Raw genomic sequence first — 20,061 nt, forward strand, 5'->3', positions numbered from 1 at the left:
TCCCCTATGGATAACTAACTGCTTTTCTCTTGCTGATTTTAAAATTCTCTTATCTTTAACCTTTGAAATTTTAATTATGATGTGTCTTAGAGTGGGCCTTCCTGCATCCATTTTGTTTGGGACTCTCTGTGTTTCCGAAAATTGCAAGTCTATTTCCTTCACCACATTAGAAAATTTTTCTTTCATTATTTTTTCAAACAGATTTATAATTTATTTCTCTTTCTCTTCTCCTTCTCAAACCCCTATGATGCAGATGTTGGATCTGTTGAAGTTGTCCCAGAGGCTGTTTATACTGTCCTTATTTTTTGGATCCCTTTTTCTTCTTGTTCTGATTGGTTGATTTTTCTTCCTTATGTTCCAAATCATTGATGTGATCTCAGCTTTTCCCCCCTCTGCTGTTGTTTTCCTGTAAATTGTTCTTTATTTCAATAGTATATCTTTCATTTATGACTGGATCTTTTTTATGCTATTGAGATCCTAAGTTCCTTGAGAATCCTTCTGACCAATGTTTTGAACTCTGCATCTGACAGGTTGCTTATCTCCAATTTGTTTAGTTCTTTTTCTGGAGTTTTGATCTATTATTTCATTTGGATGTTTCTTTGTCTCATTTGGGAAGCATCCTGTTTGTTTGTACGTATTAGGTAAAGCTGCTTTGGCTCCATGACTTTGTAGTGTGGCCTAGTGTTGTCGGTGTCCTGTAGAGTCCAGTGGCACAGGCTACCCTACCGTTCAAGCTGGGTACTACAGGTTTGCCCTTCGTGTGGGCTGAGTACACACTCCTCTTGTAGTTGAGCCTTGGTTGCTGTAGGCAGATCAATGGGAGGGATTTACCCAGACCAATCAGACCACTGACCATCAACCTTCATCCTCTTTGTAGGATCAGCGGTGCAGGAGCAAGGTGGGGGTGTTCTGGGTGATCAGGCTTGAGATTTCCCAGGTGGTGCAGGCCAAGGCCAGCCCCCACCTTTATTTTGCCTGGAGCCACACTGACTGGGCTATAAAGCAATCTCAGATGGCTGCTACTTATGCTGGGTTTGGTGGTTCCCAGCCAAAGCCAAACTGTGGATCTAGACTAGCTGCTTCTAATGCTGGGCCTGAGGCCACTTAGCAAGAGATACAAGGGCTGAGGGCTTACTCAGGCTGGCTGTTGTTTGTTTAAGAGGATTTAGGAATTTTTGAAGCATGAGCCAAGACCAGCCACTCATATGGAAAAGTCACAGTTAACAGTTTGGGTGGGCCCACAACTTGGGTGGGACTGAGTCTCAGGGAATCTCCAGGGCCAAGCAAAATGTGTTAACCAGGTTAGCAGAGTCTCAGATATGGCACTTGTCTGCTGGCTTTGTGGATCTGTGTGGGGAGGGTTCAGAAAAGGGACCATGGCCTCTGCCCACATTTCTGTCTGGGAGAAAGCTATCTTCCCTGCTCCCATCTTGATGCCAGACATGTCAGCTCCTCCCTGTATGCCACTGGGGCCTTTCAAGCTATCCCAATGCTGGAGCTCTGAGGAAGGGAGTCTGAGTAAGTCCATGTGTGGCTCTTTAATAGGAACTGCTTGGGATTCCAGAAGTTTCTTCCACCAACTCAGTCCCCACTGGTTTCTGCAGTCAGAAGTTGTAGGGACTTATCCACCTGACACCGGAACCCTGTGCTGGGGGGCCTGGTGTGGAGCTGGGACTCCTTGCTCCCTGAATATCTCTCTTGAATTTCTATCTACCACACACCGATGTGAGACCAGCGTATTCCATGTCTCCTCACCTCCTACCAGTCTGGATAGATGTGTTTTCTTTAATTCCGCAGTTGTCAGACTTTCACTCAACTTGATTTCTATTGGTTCTAAGTGATGGTTGTTTTTTTTTTAATATTTTCATTGTAATTTTGATGTGGTTGTGTGAGGTGGCAAGCCACGTTCACTTATGCCGCCATCTTGACTGGAAGTCCTGGAAAATTTTCTTCAACTAGACAGTGACCATGGTGGCACAACTTCATGAATATACTAAATCACTGAGTAACACACTTTCAGAATTGCATTTTATTTTACGGGAATTATGTTTCAATTGTTGTAATGTTTTTTAAAAAGGAGATACAGAAATGAGAGCCCAAGCATCCTCCATGAAACACTTTTATTAGGAAAATGCTCCTCTCTGCACAGTGCATCCCATCTTGGAAATTCACAATGCATACAGGGTAGGGCAAAATATAGGTTTACGAATGGAAAATAATACAATAGTTAATAAATAACAAGAATAAACTCTTGTTTCCTGTACTCACAACTGTAAACCTACTTTTACCCCAACCTTTATACTAAAGTTTCTAAGAAGTCCTTAAAAAACCTGATTTTGTGTTTAATCCAGTTTCCCAAATGCACTTAACTAAAGAACATCTCAATATACCAGTACCCTCCCCACCAAGCCTATCAATACACATTTGGACCTAATGTTCCCTGGAAAACATTAGGAATATCTGCTCAGCATTTCAGAAATACAAAACAAAAAAAGATCAGAAGACTATTATTTATCATCTGTGGAACCTATATGTACCAGTGGAAATGTTTTTAATAAATCTATATTTACTATCTAAACCAATACATTTCTAAGAAGCACTTCATATATTTTGTAAGCCAGTTAATAACTAAAGTGCTTTCAATTTCCATGAATCTTTTGATAAACAGAAATTACAGCCCAATTATTTAAACAAATACATCTTCTGTAAAGAAGAAATCATTAGAAAATACACTTTTTCTTTACCCCATGCTTAGAATAGAGATTTTTTAAAGTTTTATTGGCTTTCTAGGGTCTGACTTGTATCAAAAGACATATCAGAAGTCCCAATAAATAAATCGATATCATAATACTTCCCACTAAAAATAAAAATGATTTTTTTAAAGGTAAAATTTTGTATGAAATCATCAACAAAGATATCAATTATCTGAAGACCTCTCTTCTCCTATACAGTCCAAAAGTGAATGAGTTCAGTTTCATGAAACAACTTGTATTCAAGATCATTAACATACTATTGTTCAATAAAAGCAAACTGCAGAATACAAACCACAGTACTCCAATTCACAAAAAGTTCAAAAGCAAGGGGTTTTTGAATTTTTGTTTCTAGGAATATATATATATTCCTAATATATTTTGTTTCTAGGAATATATATATATTCCTATATATATATATATGGAGCTCTATAAAAAGAATGTCATGATAAAAAGCAAATTTCAGAAAAATGGTTAACTCTAGGGAGAAAGGACCTTACATAGGAATGGTGGTGATTGAATACTGTCGGCACAAAGAACTTGCAAGTCTTTGAATTTATACTATAAAAAGATCCAAAACTTCACATTTTCTACCACTGAAATCATAATACCACATGTGACATTTGTCATCAACCTCAGCAAATTTATCTTCTAAATATTGCATTTAATTTTGAAAGTCACATAAAATACTTTATATAACTTGATAACAATTTTATACATAAAACCAGCATAGCTATACACTGAACTCATTAACATATGCATAGTATATTCATAACTGACCATTCTCATCCCCAAGAATAGTATAGATATAACAAAATAAACTCTATACAAAAACAAGTTTTTAAAATGTAAATAGTGTTGAGTAATTCTGACAAATAATTATTAGTATTACAAAAGATATCCTAATATTACCTGGGACAAGATTCAAAGGTAATCTTCTAGGTGAAATTGCTCTGGGGTGCTGCTTACTAATTTCTTCATAAATCTGAAGCCTCTCTTCTAAAGTGCCTGTTGTCAGTAAATATGTGTGAGATTCAAAGCATCAAAACTTGTCTATGATGGAACACTAATACACTTTAAAAATTATGTTACAGAAATTGCATTAACAACATTAAAGCTGCTCTCAATTTTTATAAGAATAACATTAAAAATTCTGTGGTGGTAAAATAATATAATCAGTATATTGCCATTTTAAACCCAATCTGGAAAAATTTGAAGTTTTTTTTTGTTACAATGGATTCTATATCCAATTCAATTCATATACACAAGATGCAAAGATTCAAGATACCTCGCACTGCATCTTATATTCCTTACTGCAGAACTTATGGAAAAGAAAATGTTTCTTTACAAGAGCAATTTTCAACTGATGTGCTGTGAGAATTTATAAAACATGCAATACGTGACTATGTAGTCAGGAGCACTGACGTCTTTTCCCTTAGATGATCAAATTAAAACATGACAACAGCTGTCCAGTGTGAATGAATCAAAATTATACCTTTTTATCTGTCAGACTGGCAAAAAATATATTTTTTAGTGAACAGCAGAATTTTAGTCATTAGTTTATGTGTGTCATATAACAAAAAATATTTTTCATTTATAAAGCAGTGAAAATACCTGCTTTATAATATATCTTACATAAACCCTCTAGCCCAATGAAGACTACACACATCCCCACAGAAGTTTATAACCCATTGATTAGGCTTAAAGAACCAACACCTTTAAGATCTTGAATGCAAATGTTTCATATGTAGAAGGATACATTAAATATCTAAGGTAGCTTTGACACTTAATATCTTCAATGAAACTCTATTATAAAGAACCCCATTACTACAGATCATGTTTAAAGGAGCAAAGTATCATTCCTCCCAAATACAATGTATAGAGTATACTTCTAACAGAAAGTTGTATCTTCCCTTCCCAAGACCAACCTAATTTTATAGAACTAATAAGAGGCTCTACATACAAACTATATAATACTCTGCAACAACGATTTCCAGATTATAATCTTGACCTGGTTTGCTATTCTAAAACAACATCCTGCATAATTTACAAAGAGACTACATGCATTATTTTACATAAACAATAAGCCAACTTACAGCAGAATTTCCAGAAAAGGCAAAAAACTTGTTTTTAAACTATAAGGTTTAAAGAGGATTTTAATTCAGACCATAGAAATACAATTATTTTAAGAATAACCTTTGGTGTTAGCAATCAAAGTATCTCCATAATAAACTATGAAGTGTTCAGTATCATGATTATAAACACTGCACTTGTCTCATTTTAAGACTCTTTCCTTCCCCCAATAATATGTTTTGGAGCTCCAATGTGGTTGCATTTTTAGAACTTGGATATGTGAAAAATAATTTTCACAATTGGAGACTGCATGGAATATTAAGGACCCTTCCACTAAAATTCAAATAAAGGTTTTTTTAAAAAGCAATCCTCATAGTCAGGCCTAATGTTAAAAAATGACAAGCTGTAAGTATTAACATAATTTTTTCACTACAACAGATATAACAAGTCTTATAAATGTAGTTAAATTAACATTAAGCGAAACCAAACCATTTCAATGCCCTATTTCAAGCCACAAGTTGGAGCTCCAGAACTTACCATGGGGGAGAAAAGGTCCTAAGGAACCTAAAAAAATAAAGTAATGTAATTAGTTTTGCAAACAATACATTTTAGATTAAGTATGGATCTTGACATAAGGATTATAATATATTCATTTCACTAAAGCATGTAAATAATCTATACTATTAACCACATGTACAGTAACTGGTGGTTTAAAGAAAAATCATAGTCTTCTTACATTTCCAACTTTCAGATATTATGATTTTAGTCCTTTAAAAAAAATTTGATGTAACCAAAAATTAAATTTTCATCATTTCCTTTAAAATTTTAAGTACTTTAAAAATTATAATATTAAATCCTAAATAAAAACTGAAAACTTGAATTAATTTATAACAGTGACTGGATACTACAAATAAACTCTTCTTATGGTTCACACTACCATAAATGACTAAGGGTAGCTACGTATTTAGCACACTTTTTAAATTTAAAAAGTTCTGCTGTTAGAACAGCCCTGAGCCATATATTTATCCATAAGTAATATGATTTTAGAAATAATAACTCCTAACAACATCTAATTATGAAAATATTAGGAAAAATACTGCTACTACATATGTCTGAAAAGGGTCAGGGTCATATAATTTTAAAATATGTAAAATATTTTCTGCTACACAAATTAACTTAATCTGACATTAAGAGAATAACTTTCATGCCAGTGCTGTATACTATATACTCTCAGTAAAATTTCTTTGGCCCAATTCTTATATTAAGAGATTGAGCCCTGGCTGATGTGGCTCAGTGGACTGAGTGCCGGCCTGTAAACCAAAAGGTCGCTGGTTCCATTCGTAGTCAGGGCCTATGCCTGTGTTGCGACCAGGTCCCCAGTGAGGGACGTGCAAGAGACAACCAATCAATGTTTCTCTCATACACTGGTGTTTCTCTCGCTCTTTCTCCTTTTCTATCCCTCTCTCTAAAAATAAATAAAATCTTAAAAAAAAAAGGTTGAGAATAACAGACCTCCTCTAATTCTTTAAAAACATTAATTATGACATTTCTCAGAAAGAGCATACTCATTTTCTTTCCCAACTCTCTAGTCTAAATAGGTAATATTATAATCAGTCAAGGAACGTGAAATTATCTGTACACATTTATCACCTAAGTATAAATATTTTAATTAATTTTCACTTTCGTGTTTAACCAGTAATTTTTCCTACACTAAAAACTGAATCTTAGGGCTAACCATATTTGTTCTCAAATATTATTACAACTTAAATTTTATTATACTTCAAACACTAAATGTAGGTAGAGGAGAAAAATCATTACATACTAAGCTGTAGAGCTTTTTCCAAGCCTTCATAATAACACCAATTTTCTGCATTCCGATCAATCAAGTTTTTGAATACTTCACTGGCTTCTTTTAATCTTCCCAATTTCAACAGCATTTCCCCTAAAATTAAATTTAAAGGCACACTCATTTAATTTAAACATTAAATATCTTTCTGATCCCAGAGACTGCACTAAACATTAGGATAATAGATGTTTATGAAAGACAGAACTGGATATGCCTTCCTCTGGGACATACTGCAGTTTATGTAACTAAACATAAATCGATTTACAGCTTGCCTTCAGAAATAGACTTTCATTTACACATTCTGCTATACTAAAATTCATTTTTGGTTCCCTCCAACATCCCAAATATAAACACAGAATATTAATTTATTAGAAAACTCCCCTGCCTGGTGTGGCTCCATAGATTGAGCACTGGCCTGCAGACCAAAAGGTCACTGGTTCAATTCCTAGTCAGTGCACATGCCTGGGTTGCAGGCCAGGTCCCTGGTTGGGGAAGCCTGAGAGGCAACCACACATTGATGTTTCTCTTCCTCTCTTTCTCCCTCACTTGCCCTCTCTCTAAAAATGAATAAATAAAATCTTTTTAAAAAAGAACTAAGTCAGTCAGTGGCTACACATTGACGAGTAAGATTTCAGTTAAGATGGCTGCATAGGCAGGCATGGCTCACCTCTTTGCACAACCACATCAAAACTACAACGAAAATATTGAACAACCATCACTCAGAACAATCAGAAATCTAGTTGAATAGAAGTCTGACAAGTATGGAGTTAAAGAAACCACATCCACCCAGACTTGTAGGAGGGGAAGAGATGTGTAACAGGCTGGTCCCTCATCCATGTGCAGTGGATGAAAATTCAGAAGGTATATCACAGGATCAAGGAGTCCCAGCCCAAACCAGGCCCCCAGCCCCGGGTTCCAGTGCCAGAAAGGTAACTGCCCACAACTTCTGGTGACAAAAACCAGCAGGGATTGAGTTGGTAGAAGAAACTTCTACAGCCCCAAACAGTTCCTCTTAAAGAAGCCACATGGAGAAGACTCCCTCGGACTCGCTCCCTCTGAGCTTCCATACTGGGGTAGCAGCTTGGAAAGCACCAGTGGCATACTAGGAGAAACTATCCCATGTGTCTAGCTAGCATCAAAGTGAATGCAGAGTCCTTTGTCCCTTTTCTAAACCCTCCCCCCCCCATACCCAGCAAGATAGTGCCATATCTGAGACTCCCATCAACCTGGCCAGCACTCAGAACTGTTTAACCTGCCTTGGACATCCCCACAGACTCTGCCTCACCCAACTTATGGGCCCACCCAAACTGCTTTTCCTTATGAATGGCTGATCTTGGCTAAAGCTTCGCAACTTCCTAAATTCTCACAATCAAGCAACAGCTAGCTTCAGTGAGCCACAGGCCTGGCATTCGCAACATCCATCCTAGATTCACACCTTGGCTTTGTGTGGGAATCTCCAAGCCCAGCAAAATTAGCAGCCATCTCAGATTGCTTTATAGCTCAGGCAGGATGGCCCCAGGCAAAACACAGGTGGCAGCTGACCTTTGCTTGCACCACTGGGGAAACCACACAGCCAGCGCACCCAGTGTGCAGTTACAGACCATGTCAGAGCACCACCACCATGACTCTATACAGCTGAACCTCCATAGAGGGCAGAGACTGGTGGTCATAGCCAGTGGTCATAGCCAGACCTTGCAGGTAACCATTGATCTGCCAACAGCAATCAAGAGGAGGGTGTACTCAGACCACACGAAGGGCAAGCCTCAAGTATCCAGCTTGGGTGATAGGGGAAGCTGTGCCACTGGACCCTACAGGACACCTACCACATTAGGCCACATTACCAAGACATGAGGTCAAAGCAGCTTTACCTAACACACAGAAACAAACACAGGGAGGCTGCCAAAACGGTAAGACAAAGAAACATGGCCCAAATGAAAGAACAGATCAAAACTCCAGTAAAAAAGCTAAATGAAGTGGAAATAAGCAATCTTATCAGAGGCAGAGTTCAAGAAACTTGTTACAAGGGTGCTCAAAGAACTTAGTGAGGACCTCAACAGCATAAAAAAGATATAGTCAGAAACAAAGAATACACTATTGAAATAAAGAATGATTTATAAGAAAACAATAAAGTGGATAAAGCCAAGAATCAAATCAATGACTTGGAACACAAGAAAAAACAACCACTTGGAACATAAGAAAAAACAAACAATCAGAACTAGAAGAAAAAGGAATCCATTAAAATGAGGACAGTATAAGCAGCCTGTGGGACAACTTCAAGTGGTCCAACGTTCACATCATAGCGGTGTCAGAAAGAGAAGAGAAAGAGCAAGAAATTAGAAATCTGTTTGGAAAAATAATGAAAGAAAACTTCCCTAATTTGATGAAGAATAGACATGCAAGTCCAGGAAGCACAGAGAGTCCCAAACCAGATGGACACAAAGTGGCCCACTCTAAGACACAACACAATTAAAATACTGAAGATTAAAGACAGGGAATCTTAGAAGCAGCAAGACAAAAGCAGTTAGTTACCTACAGAGCAGTTCCCATAAGACTGTCAGCTGATTTCTCAAAAGAAACTTTGCAGGCTAGAAGGGATTGGCAAGAAACACTCAGTCATGAAAAGCAGGTACTTACAGCCAAGACTGCTCTACCCAGCAAAGCTATCATTTAGAATCAAAAAGCAGATAAAGTGCTTCCCAGATAAGAAAAAACTAAAGAAGTTCATCATTATCAAACCATTATTATTTTAAATGTTAAAGGAACTTATTTAACAAAAAGATCAAAACTATAAATATTATAATGCCTAAAATACATATTTATAAACAACTGAATCTAAAAAACAAATTAAACAAATATGAAGAACAGAGACAGAATCATGGATACACAGAGCCTTTTAATGCTTGACAGATGGGCAGGGGTTGTGAGTAATGAATGAAGAAGTGAGGGAATTAAGAAGTATAAATATGTAGTTACAGAATAGCCATGGGGATACAAAGTACAGTATAGCAAATGGAATAGCCAAAGAACTTATATGCACAACCCATGGATATAAACAATGGTGGCAGGCTACCTGAGGGAGTGGGGAGTGGTGGATGGAGGGCAGAAAAGGAAGAAAAAAATCAAGACAACCCTAATAGCATAATCAATAAAATATAATTAAAGAAAACAAGAGTAAAGTAGAGCAATTAAAAAGGGCTCATGAAAAGATATGAAGAAAACTTAAATGCATATTACTATGTGTAAGAAGTCAATCTCAAAGGGCTGCATGTTGCATAATTCTAAATACACTGACATTCTGAAAAAGGCACAACGATGGAGACAGTACAAAGATCAGTGGCTGCCAGGGTTGGGGGCAGGGCAAAACAAATAGGCAGAGCACACAGGATTTTTAGGGCAGTGAAAGCTAATACTCAGTATGATACCCTAGTGGTAGATGCATGTCATTATTCATTTGTCAAAACTGAGAAGGTGTACAACATCAAGAGCTAACGGCAATGTAAACTATAGGCTTCAGGTGGTAAAGATGTGTTTGTTCAGTGACTGCAATAAATGTACAACTCTGGTGGGAGATGCTGATAGTGGAGGACACGATGAATAAGTAGGAACATACAGTACATGAGAAATTTCTGAACCTTCAAATCGATTTTGCTGTAAAATTAAATCTATTATAAAAAAGTCTATTAAAAAAAATTTTTTAAAGGGCTCCGCCCTGGCTGGTATAGCTCAGTGGACTGAGCGCAGGCTGTGAACCAAAGGGTCGCTGCTCGATTCCCAGTCAGAGCATATGCCTAGGTTACAGGCCCAGTTCCCAATGGGGGCCATGTGAGAGGCAACCACACATTGATGTTTCTCTCCCTCTCTTTCTCCTTCTAGTCCCCTCTCTCTAAAAATAAAACAAAGAAATTTTTTTAAAAAGTAAGTGCTCTGAAGTCAGAAAGATGGGCAAGTCCTTAATATCTCTGAGCCTTAGTTTCCTCAGCTATTAAATGGAGATAGTTAATAGTACCCACATCAGAAGTGCTAAACTTTAAATTAAATAGAACAATTCAATTACCATACTCTGAAACACAGGAGGATAATAGATAAACAAATGTTAGCTATTATTTTTATTAAGCTTTAGAAGTCCTACAACTATACTAAATTTAGTTTTAAGCTAATTATCTCAGCTGGACATTCTATAATAGAGTATTGCTTATGGAATGGGTAATTGATGAACAAAACTTTAAGAAAAAAATGTGCTTGACCCTTTGTTGACGAACATTATTTAACAAAATATTAGAATCCTGCTTTCATAATTAGGCCATGATGAATCTTGCTTTCTTGATGATCCCAGTCATTTACTAGTCTCATTATATTTTACTATACACAGAGATACACAAGTATATATAGATGGATGGACAGACAGACAGGCAAATAGAAAGACAGATAGATAAATAGAAAGACTGACAGACAGAAAAATAGAAAGACTGACTAGCTCTAAAAGCAGTAAAACATTTTGCTTAAGAAAATTAAACCTGGCCCTGGCTGGTGTGGCACAGTGCTGGCCTGCAAAGCAAGGGGTCGCTGGTTCAGTTCTTAGTCAGGACACACACCTGGGTTCTGGGCCAGGTCCCCAGTAGAGGGCATGTGAGAGGCAACCACAGACTTATGTTTCTCTCCCTCTCTTTCTCCCTCCCTTCCTCTCTAAAAATAAATAAATAAAATCATTTTTTAAGAAGGAAAAAAAAAGATAATGGAGTCTAGAGTCAAAATTCCTGGCATCAAACCAGCACTATCCAGCTTACATAGCTGTGTGACTATGGACAAGTCACTTAATCTTTCTGTTCCTCAGTCCCCCAACTCTAAAGTGAATAAAAGAACACCATTATAAGGTTGTTATGAAGATTAAATTAATCAATAATGGCTTAATGATTAATGGTTTAGAATGATGCCTGATACATAGTAAGTCTTATTTAAGTGTTAGAATAAAGTACATGATTTTTGTTTTCTTTAACTGAGGCCATGAAAAAGAAAAAACAGGTCAACTAACCTTTAATTTCTTCCACCAAAAGTTTATCACATATATGTTTCTCATATGTTTCTATATGTTCCAAAGATTCCTGAAACAGATCTGCTTCTCGCATCACTTGATTCTGGTATAATATCAATTCACTGTACTCATAGTCTATTTTGTTAAGAGGAACCTAAAAAAAGAAAGGACCAAATTATCTTCTTTATATAATTACATAAAGCAGTTTCAGATCTTTAATTTCCTACTTTCTCAGGAAAGTAATTCACGCAAACTTAAAAAAGCAACACATGCACAAACAATTACAAATAGAACAGTGACTAACAGCAAAGATTAATACACTTTTTAAAATTTCATTTATTTAGAGAAATGAAGGGGAAGGGGGGGAGAAAGAGAGGGAGAGAAACATCAGTGAGTGGTTGCCTCTCACACACACCCCAAGTGGGGACCTGGCCCACAACCAAGACATGTGCCCTGACTGGGAATTGAACTAGTAACCCGTGGTTTCACCGGTCAGTGCTCAATCCACTAAGCCACACCTACCAGGGCTAATACATTCTTTAAAATGAATGAAGGGGTAAGACTTCAGTATATAGCAAAGCAAATAGGTCCTATGCCCCCAGAAAGTATAAAAATGATTAAAATCCTATGGAATCCATATTTAAAAAATCTATTAGAACTCATTGAAGAATTAGGCAAGGTGATAGAAAACAAACCAATATGTAATACAAAACCCATTACGTTTCTATACACTAGGAGCAAACAACCCAAAATTAAAATAATTTCATTCGCAATAGCATTAAAAAGAACAAAATATTTAGGAATAAATTTAAGAAACAAGATCTATATACTGAAGACTACAAAATATGCTGAGAAAAGTTACAGACCTAAATAAAAATGATGAGATAGTGCATCTATGTTTTTGGATCACAATACTCAATAATATTTTGGTGGCAATTCTCCCCAACTTGTTCTATAAATTCAATGCAATTCCCACCAAACTCTCAGCAAGCCTTTTTTTTTTAAAAGAAATTTATAAGCTAATCCTAAAATTCAGATGGAAATAAAAGAACCCTATGTGGCCAAAAGAATTTGAAAAAGAAGAACAACATAAAAGAACCTATGTTTCAAATTTCCAAGTTAACCATAGTTATAGTAATCAATACAGTGTGACACTGGCATAAGGATATACACATGGAACAGAACGCAAGGTCCAAAATTATGTTTTTATATTCTGGTCATTGATTTTCTACAAACATGCCAAGCCAATTCAATGGGGAAAGGATAATCTTCTCAACAAATAATGGTGGGACAATTAAATATCCATATGTAAAAAATGACCTTACACACACAATTCATACCATACACAAAAATTAATTCACAGTGGATCACACACCTAAACATGAACACTGAAACTATGAAAGAAATCTTAGAAGAACAGAATAAATTCTTTGTGACCATATGCATAAAAGAAAAAATTAGTAAACCAGACCTCATCAAAATGATAAAAGTTTTCTTCTTCAGAAGACACCACTAACATGAGAACTCAAGTTACAGACTGGGAGAAAATATCTGTAAATAATATATCTAATAAGAAACTTATATTACAAATATAAGGAACTCTTACAACTCAGTTGTAAGACTACTAACTCAGTTAAAAATGGCACAAGATTTGAATAGACATTTCACCAAAGAAGAAATATACATGGCTAATAACAACATAAAATGGTCAATATCATTATTTGTCAGGAAAATGCAGAGAAAACATTAAAATAGATACTATTACGCACACACTAAGATAGCTATCATCAAAAAATTAGACAATAAATAGCTTTAGCTGGTGTAGCTCAATGAATTGAGTGCAGCCTATGAACTGAAAGGTCATCAGTTCAATTACCAGTCAGGGCATGGGCTTAGGTTGCAAGCCAGGTCCCCATTTGGGGGCATATGAGAGGCAACTAATTGATGTATCTCTTGAACATTGATGTTTCACTCCCTCTTTCTCCCTTCCTTTCCTTCTCTCTAAAAATAAATAATATTTTTTATCAGACAATAACTGTTGTTGGGGATGGGTAGAACTGGAACCCTCATACATTGCTGGAGCCACTTAGGAAAACAACTAAGCAACTTATTAAAAGGTAAATATATAGTTACCAAAAAAACCCAAGAAATTTCATTCTTAGATATATACCAGAGAGAAATTAAAACATAAGTACACACAAAAATTTGTGCATGGATGCTCATAGCAGCATCATTCATAACAAACTAAAAATGATCCTTATGTCCACCAATTAAATAGACAAGCAAAGTGTGGTATATCTATAATGAAACAGTATTCAACATTAAAAAAGAATGAACTACTAATATATTATCTAATATGGATGGATCTCAAAAAGATTATAGGAAATAACAATCTAGGGACAAAAACGCTACCTTATGATTGACTGCCTTTATATTATTGCATATACATTATTTATACATATGGAGAACTACGTTATTCTGTAAGTCTTCTCTGAACTTGGCTCTGGGCCAGAGATAGAACAAAGGACTAACTATACAAACTCTTTTTATTAATTAATGATAAATAAAAAGAGAAATTCTATCTCTCTAGCAGGTAAAACTACTTTGGCTATCATTTTTAAAAAATACCTTGCTTTCAGAGTGAATGTCAAAGAAAATACTTTCATCGAGAAACTATAAAGAGGATGATTTTAGCAAAAATACTTCCGAAAATCATCTTTCCATAAAAGCAATAAAAAGCTGACAAAAAAACTTCTCAGAATCACCTTTTTCGGAACTCTGGAAATTAACCAAAGGCCTACAGCAACCTGGGGAGCACTTATTGAAGAAAAATGGCTGGATCTTGGTAAGACCAGTGAGCTCTCTAGTGTTTTAACTTGTCCTAGTTCTATCCCATGCTCTCCAGCTATTGATAAACAGTAGCTTTGAAAAATATGGCCCTGACTGGTGTGGCTCAGTGGATTGAGCGCCAGCCTGTAAACCAAAGGGTTGCTGGTTCAATTCCCAGTCAGGGCACCAAAAAAAATTTTTTTTTAACTTTGTATTCCCAGAGCAGCCACCAGAGAGAACAGAATAAAGCTGGAACTCTTTCAAAGCCTCCTTCACAACAAACTAATTAATGGACCCATCAGGTGGGGCCCTGCAAGACCCCACATTCAAGGCAAACTCAGAGTATGCCCACAGTAAAAAGCTTTAGGGGCAGAAGAGGGCCAAAGACTTTTGTCAAAAACAATTATACACAAGTGTTTACCTTTACAGTGTCTGAAGTGATGAATAACAGTCTGTGCGAACAACAGACTAACCAAAAATCTTACAGAAGCTAGGAAATATGATGTCCACAGAGGCTCTGAAAAGCCACACACACACAGAGGTATGTACACGATCAGGAAAGATTTCATGAAACCCTGAGTTCTCACCTCTTGCTGACCTCAACACAACAAACAAGAAGCAAAATCTGACTGAGTGCTAAAGGCATACCCCAACATACCCACAGAGAAAATTAACAAAATTACAAGCTGGTTCTTTGAAAAATTAACACAAAGGACAAACCTAGAATAACCAAGAAAAAGAAAAAAACTACTAAAATAAAAAATAAAAAAGAGGGGACATTACCACAGACCCTACAGAAATAAAAAAGGATTATAAAGAACTATTATGAAAAGTTATAAGCCAACAAATTAGAAAACTTACACAAAATGGACTAATTCCTAGAAAAAAAACACAAGCTACTGAAACTGATTCAAGAAGAAATAAAAAAAGTTGAATAGACCAATAACAAGTAAAGAATAAGTTAGTTATCAATGAACTTCCAATAAAAAAAAAGCCCAGGACCAAATGCCATCACAGGTAAATGCTACCAAATCTCAGAAGAATACCATGTTTCACAAACTTCCCCAAAACAGGAGGGAACACTTCCCAACTCATTCCATGAAGCCAGACACAGACAGCAAACAACAACAAAATGACTTTGACCAGCATGGACCAATGGGTTGGGCATTGTCCTGCAAACCAAAAGGCCACGAGTTTGATTCCCAGCCAGGGCACATGCAGGGGTTGCAGGCCAGGTCCCCAGTTGGGGGCATGTAAAAGTCAACCGATTGATGTATTTCCCACACACAGATATTTTTCTCCCACTCATTCTCCTCCCATTCCCCTTTCTAATGATAAATAAAATCTTTAAAAAAAGAAAAAACTATAGGCAATAGCTATTATCCTAATAACCCTTAACCTCACTAATAATCAAGGAAACACAAAAGAAAAACAGGATATACTTCTCCATATCCAGATTAGAAAAACTAAAAAAGCTGACAGGTGACAGCAAAGACATTGAGGAAATAACTAAAACCTTGCTGGCAGGCATATAAGTTAGTGTCAGCTACTTCAGAGTGATGACAATACTAAGGATAAAAACACACAGCCACAGCTCTGTAATTCTAGTTTTAGGTATATACTGAAGAGAAACTCACAAATATAACAGACAAGAATATTGATTACAGCCCTGTTTTTTAATATAGAGCCATGGACAAACTGACATTTCTATAACAAAAATCAACTAGCAATTAAAAATGGATAAACCAGCTAACCCTACATGTATCAACATAGACATATCTCAAGAAAAGCTGAATGGAAAACTGTATTTTCATAAACCTTTTTAAGTAAACAAAATAGTGACTTTCACGAACTTATGAACATAACGTAAATGCACCGTAATGATTTATACCGATTCCAGAATAGTGACTACCTCTAGGGAGGTATATAGGAGGACCTCAGCTATTTCTGTAAACTTATTCCTTTAAAAAATAATAAAATTTGGAATATGACAAAATGTTTACATCTATTTATCATGTTTTGTACTTTTCTATTTTACATATATATTAAAATGTACTTATTAATGTTCATATCAAATATAAAGCAACATATTTTAGAGAAACAATTCCCACAGTCACAAAACTACTTTTGTTTTTCTGCAGTCTTTTATCACTTAAATATTGCTGAAATTATAGTGTACAAAAATTTTTATATACATTTTGAATTAAGAATTGTTTTTCCCTCCAACCACAGTTTACATTTAATGCCATTTCACACCAGTTTCAAATGTACAGCAAAATGGCCATAAAGCCATGCAGTCTAGGGTATCCCCCCATCTTACCCTGCCACTGCCCCAAGCCTCCACCTGATCCCATACCAGTTATCTCTACATTACTGACCTTATTCTCCATGCAGCAATTTATGTCTCTGTGGCTGTTCTGCAACTACCAATTAGTAGTGCTTAATTCCTTTACCTTTTTCACCAGCCCCCAATACCACTCCCACCTTCCTATAGATGTCAGTCTGTTCTCTGTTATCTATGAATCTATCTTGTTTACTTTGTTCATTAGAGTCCGCATATAATGAAATCATATAGTATTTGTCTTTCTCTGACTGGCTTATTTCACTGAGCGTAATACCCTCTAGGTCCATCTATGTTGTTGCATAACATAAGATTTCCTTATTTTTAACGGCTAAGTAGTATTCCATTGTATAAATGTACCACTACTTTTTTATCTACACATTTACTGATGGGCACTTGAGTTGCCTCCAAATCTTGGCTATTGTAAATAACATTGCAATGAACATAAGGGTACATATATCCCTTGAATTAGTATTTTGGGTTTCTTTAGATACATTCCCAGAAATAGAACCTCTGGGTCATAAGGCAATTCCATTTTTAATTTTCTGAGGAACCTACACACTATTTTCCATAGTGGTTGCACCAAGAAATTACATTGTTTTAACTTGTCAAATTTTTTTCAAGTTTTTTTCCATAGGTCTCAGACTTTAATTTACATTTGGGGGTGGGAGTATAACAGTGCAGCTCAAGAGGGATTTGTAATAGGCTCTGGAACTCAGGGTGTCCAGTAAATATAAAAATGTAGGATATCCTTACCCCCACAAGTCTGAACTGGGAGATGGGACACATGGAGCAGGGCCATTGAGTTATTTCGCATATCAACAGCTGGCCAGCTTCATAGCCAATATGCAAAAATAGATATTTTATATATGTATAACAGCCAGGCAGCTTCACAGATCTGTTAGTAGCTGTGGCCAAGCTCTGAGCCAGGAGGATGGGAGTGACTCTGACCCATAAAGTAACTGGGAGGCAGTTGCTCCTGGTTACAGCACTTGTGTGAGAGCTTGGACATGGTTAGCTCCATGCCAGGGGGCCATGCTTGCCTGGACTAACTATGGCAGCCCAGAGAGGCTAGAAAAATACAGAAGCGTTAGCAGGTGTAGCCAATTGTGGGAGGAGTGAGAAATGGAGTTGCAGAGGAAGATTCCCACAGTGATTTAAACCCAGGCACAGCAGCCATGTGGGTGGGAACCTTGAAGTTTTGTGGGGGCTGACCATAAAATTTTGGGGGCGGCGTGGGGGCTACCTTTACCACACAGCTTACGAAGCAGCAAAATAAGATGTAGCAGACGTGCAGAGCTCTCTCTTAGCTGTTCAGAAGAACGCAGGAGAGATAATGTGGGAAGGAAAGGGGTGAAAGGACTCTTGCTGGTGGGCCATAAGAAGGTGCCACGTGGGTTTGCATTAAGAACTGAATAAAGAAGGGACACAGCTCATAGTCCTGGGAACCTCGGAAGGCCTGCCAGCCGAGCACAGATTACTGGGAAGAACTGGGAACTAGCCAAGCCATGGACTTCTATTTTTTTCCTTCTTGAGATATGGTACCCCCAACTGGCCTGACTGGGCAAAGGGTGGGAAGGAAGAACTCTGTGTGTTTGTGGATGTTCTAAGGAACTTTGGGACTTTAACGAATACATTAAGTCATTACTCAAAACCTGTATAACTTTTAAATAAATAGTTCCTTTTCTTTTCACCGAACTCTGGCATTGAGAGCATTAATTCCTGAGGACAGTGGGTAAGATGAACCTAGTACAGAGAGACCCTGGGAGGAGGGCGATCCATTCAGTAACAGTATCTTGTCCCCTGTCACAGGTCCATTCTGTAACAGGGGCAATACTGAAATCAGCTATTTTATCTGTGAAGGTAGGAAAAAATGTTAAAATTAATTCCTTACTTGCTGAGTTTGCCTGAATTCTTCCAGTAGTTTTAGTGCCATATCATAATCCTTCAACAAATGGTACGCAACAGCATATCCAATCCAGGAAGCACGCTGTGTTGGGCGCAACTGAAGAAGCTGATACCTTGTTTCCTTAAAAAAATAATAATAAAAAATAAAATAATTGTCTTTTTTACTTTTTCACTTTCTTTAAAATATTTATTAAAGCAATACCTTTAATTCCTTTCTAATAAACTCAATTAAAAAATATAAGTTCCACAATAAAATATACTTTTTGAGCTTCTTATCTAAATTACTTAAGTTGTATAATACCCCATCATGCTCATTGTAAAGCTGTCACAAAAACAGTTGTCCTTGGTGCCCATGTTTTGGGGCTGACTTATAAAATCAGCTTTACATAAAGAATTTCTTTTGGTAATTACACATCTTAGAAGACAGACTAAGATAGTTTTTTATTGAACTAAATTTTGCTATTTATAAAATTATTATATGAAACTACAAAGGACTTGCACTGTTACAGTAGACCCCAGAGACAGGATGGACACAGTCAAGGGGAAATGCCAGACATCTGACAGGACTCTGCAAGCAGAAACACCACTGCTGCCACTTTCAGATAGGTCAGTATCCATGACATTATGAACACCAGAAGTTCCACAATGCTGCCCTAGAATAATCAAGATATCTTCACTAGCAGAAAATTCAACCTGCCTATACAGGCCTCACTTCTTTGTTGCTCATACCCGCCTCCAAGTTTTAGGCACATGCAACTGCTTGGAGGAACAGGATCTCATGAAGAACACCAATAGCAATGGAGTTTTGAAAACGTAGTGTTTAGCTTCCATGACTCTGTTGTTGGAATGGGTACCATCCATAGTATATGCCAAAAGGAGAAACATGATCAGATTTTTTTTTAAAAAGGTATCTTTGACAAAAAACTGGGTACCACTCCTCTACCTTCATGTGTGTCTAGTTCCTTTTAGGCACATTAATTTCATATGCCTAATAGCTCTAAGGAATGAGAGTTATTATCACTCTCACTCCTTATTTTGACTATTGCTCCTGTCACTCCAATCCTTTATTAAAGTCTGAATCAGTTTTCCTCACTCTGCCAAATCCTACCATCATCCTAACCAAAGAAACATTACCGATTACCCATCCAACAACCTATCTTCTTAGATCCAAGAGTTCCTCATCTTTAATGAGCTCCTCCACTGCTTTTCAGAAACCCACTCCCACAACCACAGCCTAGACCAGCAATTTTCAACTAGTGTGCCACAAGAATTTTTAAAACATGCA

General features: G+C 36.7%; 1 protein-coding gene across 2 annotated transcripts in view; it reads right to left on the reverse strand.

Annotated features, from left to right (window-relative positions):
- The window catches only part of NAA16 (N-alpha-acetyltransferase 16, NatA auxiliary subunit), an 81,870-nt gene that overhangs the window by 50,252 nt on the left and 11,557 nt on the right, over window positions 1–20,061 (reverse strand). The window contains exons 5-9 of one of the 2 annotated variants that reach the window (XM_053665406.1): window positions 18,763–18,897; window positions 11,699–11,852; window positions 6,646–6,765; window positions 5,361–5,387; window positions 3,663–3,758 (exon numbers count right to left, since the gene is read on the reverse strand). In XM_053665406.1, coding sequence (XP_053521381.1) covers window positions 3,663–3,758; window positions 5,361–5,387; window positions 6,646–6,765; window positions 11,699–11,852; window positions 18,763–18,897 — 532 coding nt within the window. The remainder of the gene's footprint in view (window positions 1–3,662; window positions 3,759–5,360; window positions 5,388–6,645; window positions 6,766–11,698; window positions 11,853–18,762; window positions 18,898–20,061) is intronic. The other variant, XM_053665408.1, reaches the window with a different exon arrangement.

Source organism: Artibeus jamaicensis, unplaced genomic scaffold (assembly GCF_021234435.1).
Source record: "Artibeus jamaicensis isolate MK-2021 breed Jamaican fruit bat unplaced genomic scaffold, CSHL_Jam_final contig_414, whole genome shotgun sequence".
In the NCBI taxonomy this organism is placed as follows: domain Eukaryota; kingdom Metazoa; phylum Chordata; class Mammalia; order Chiroptera; family Phyllostomidae; genus Artibeus; species Artibeus jamaicensis.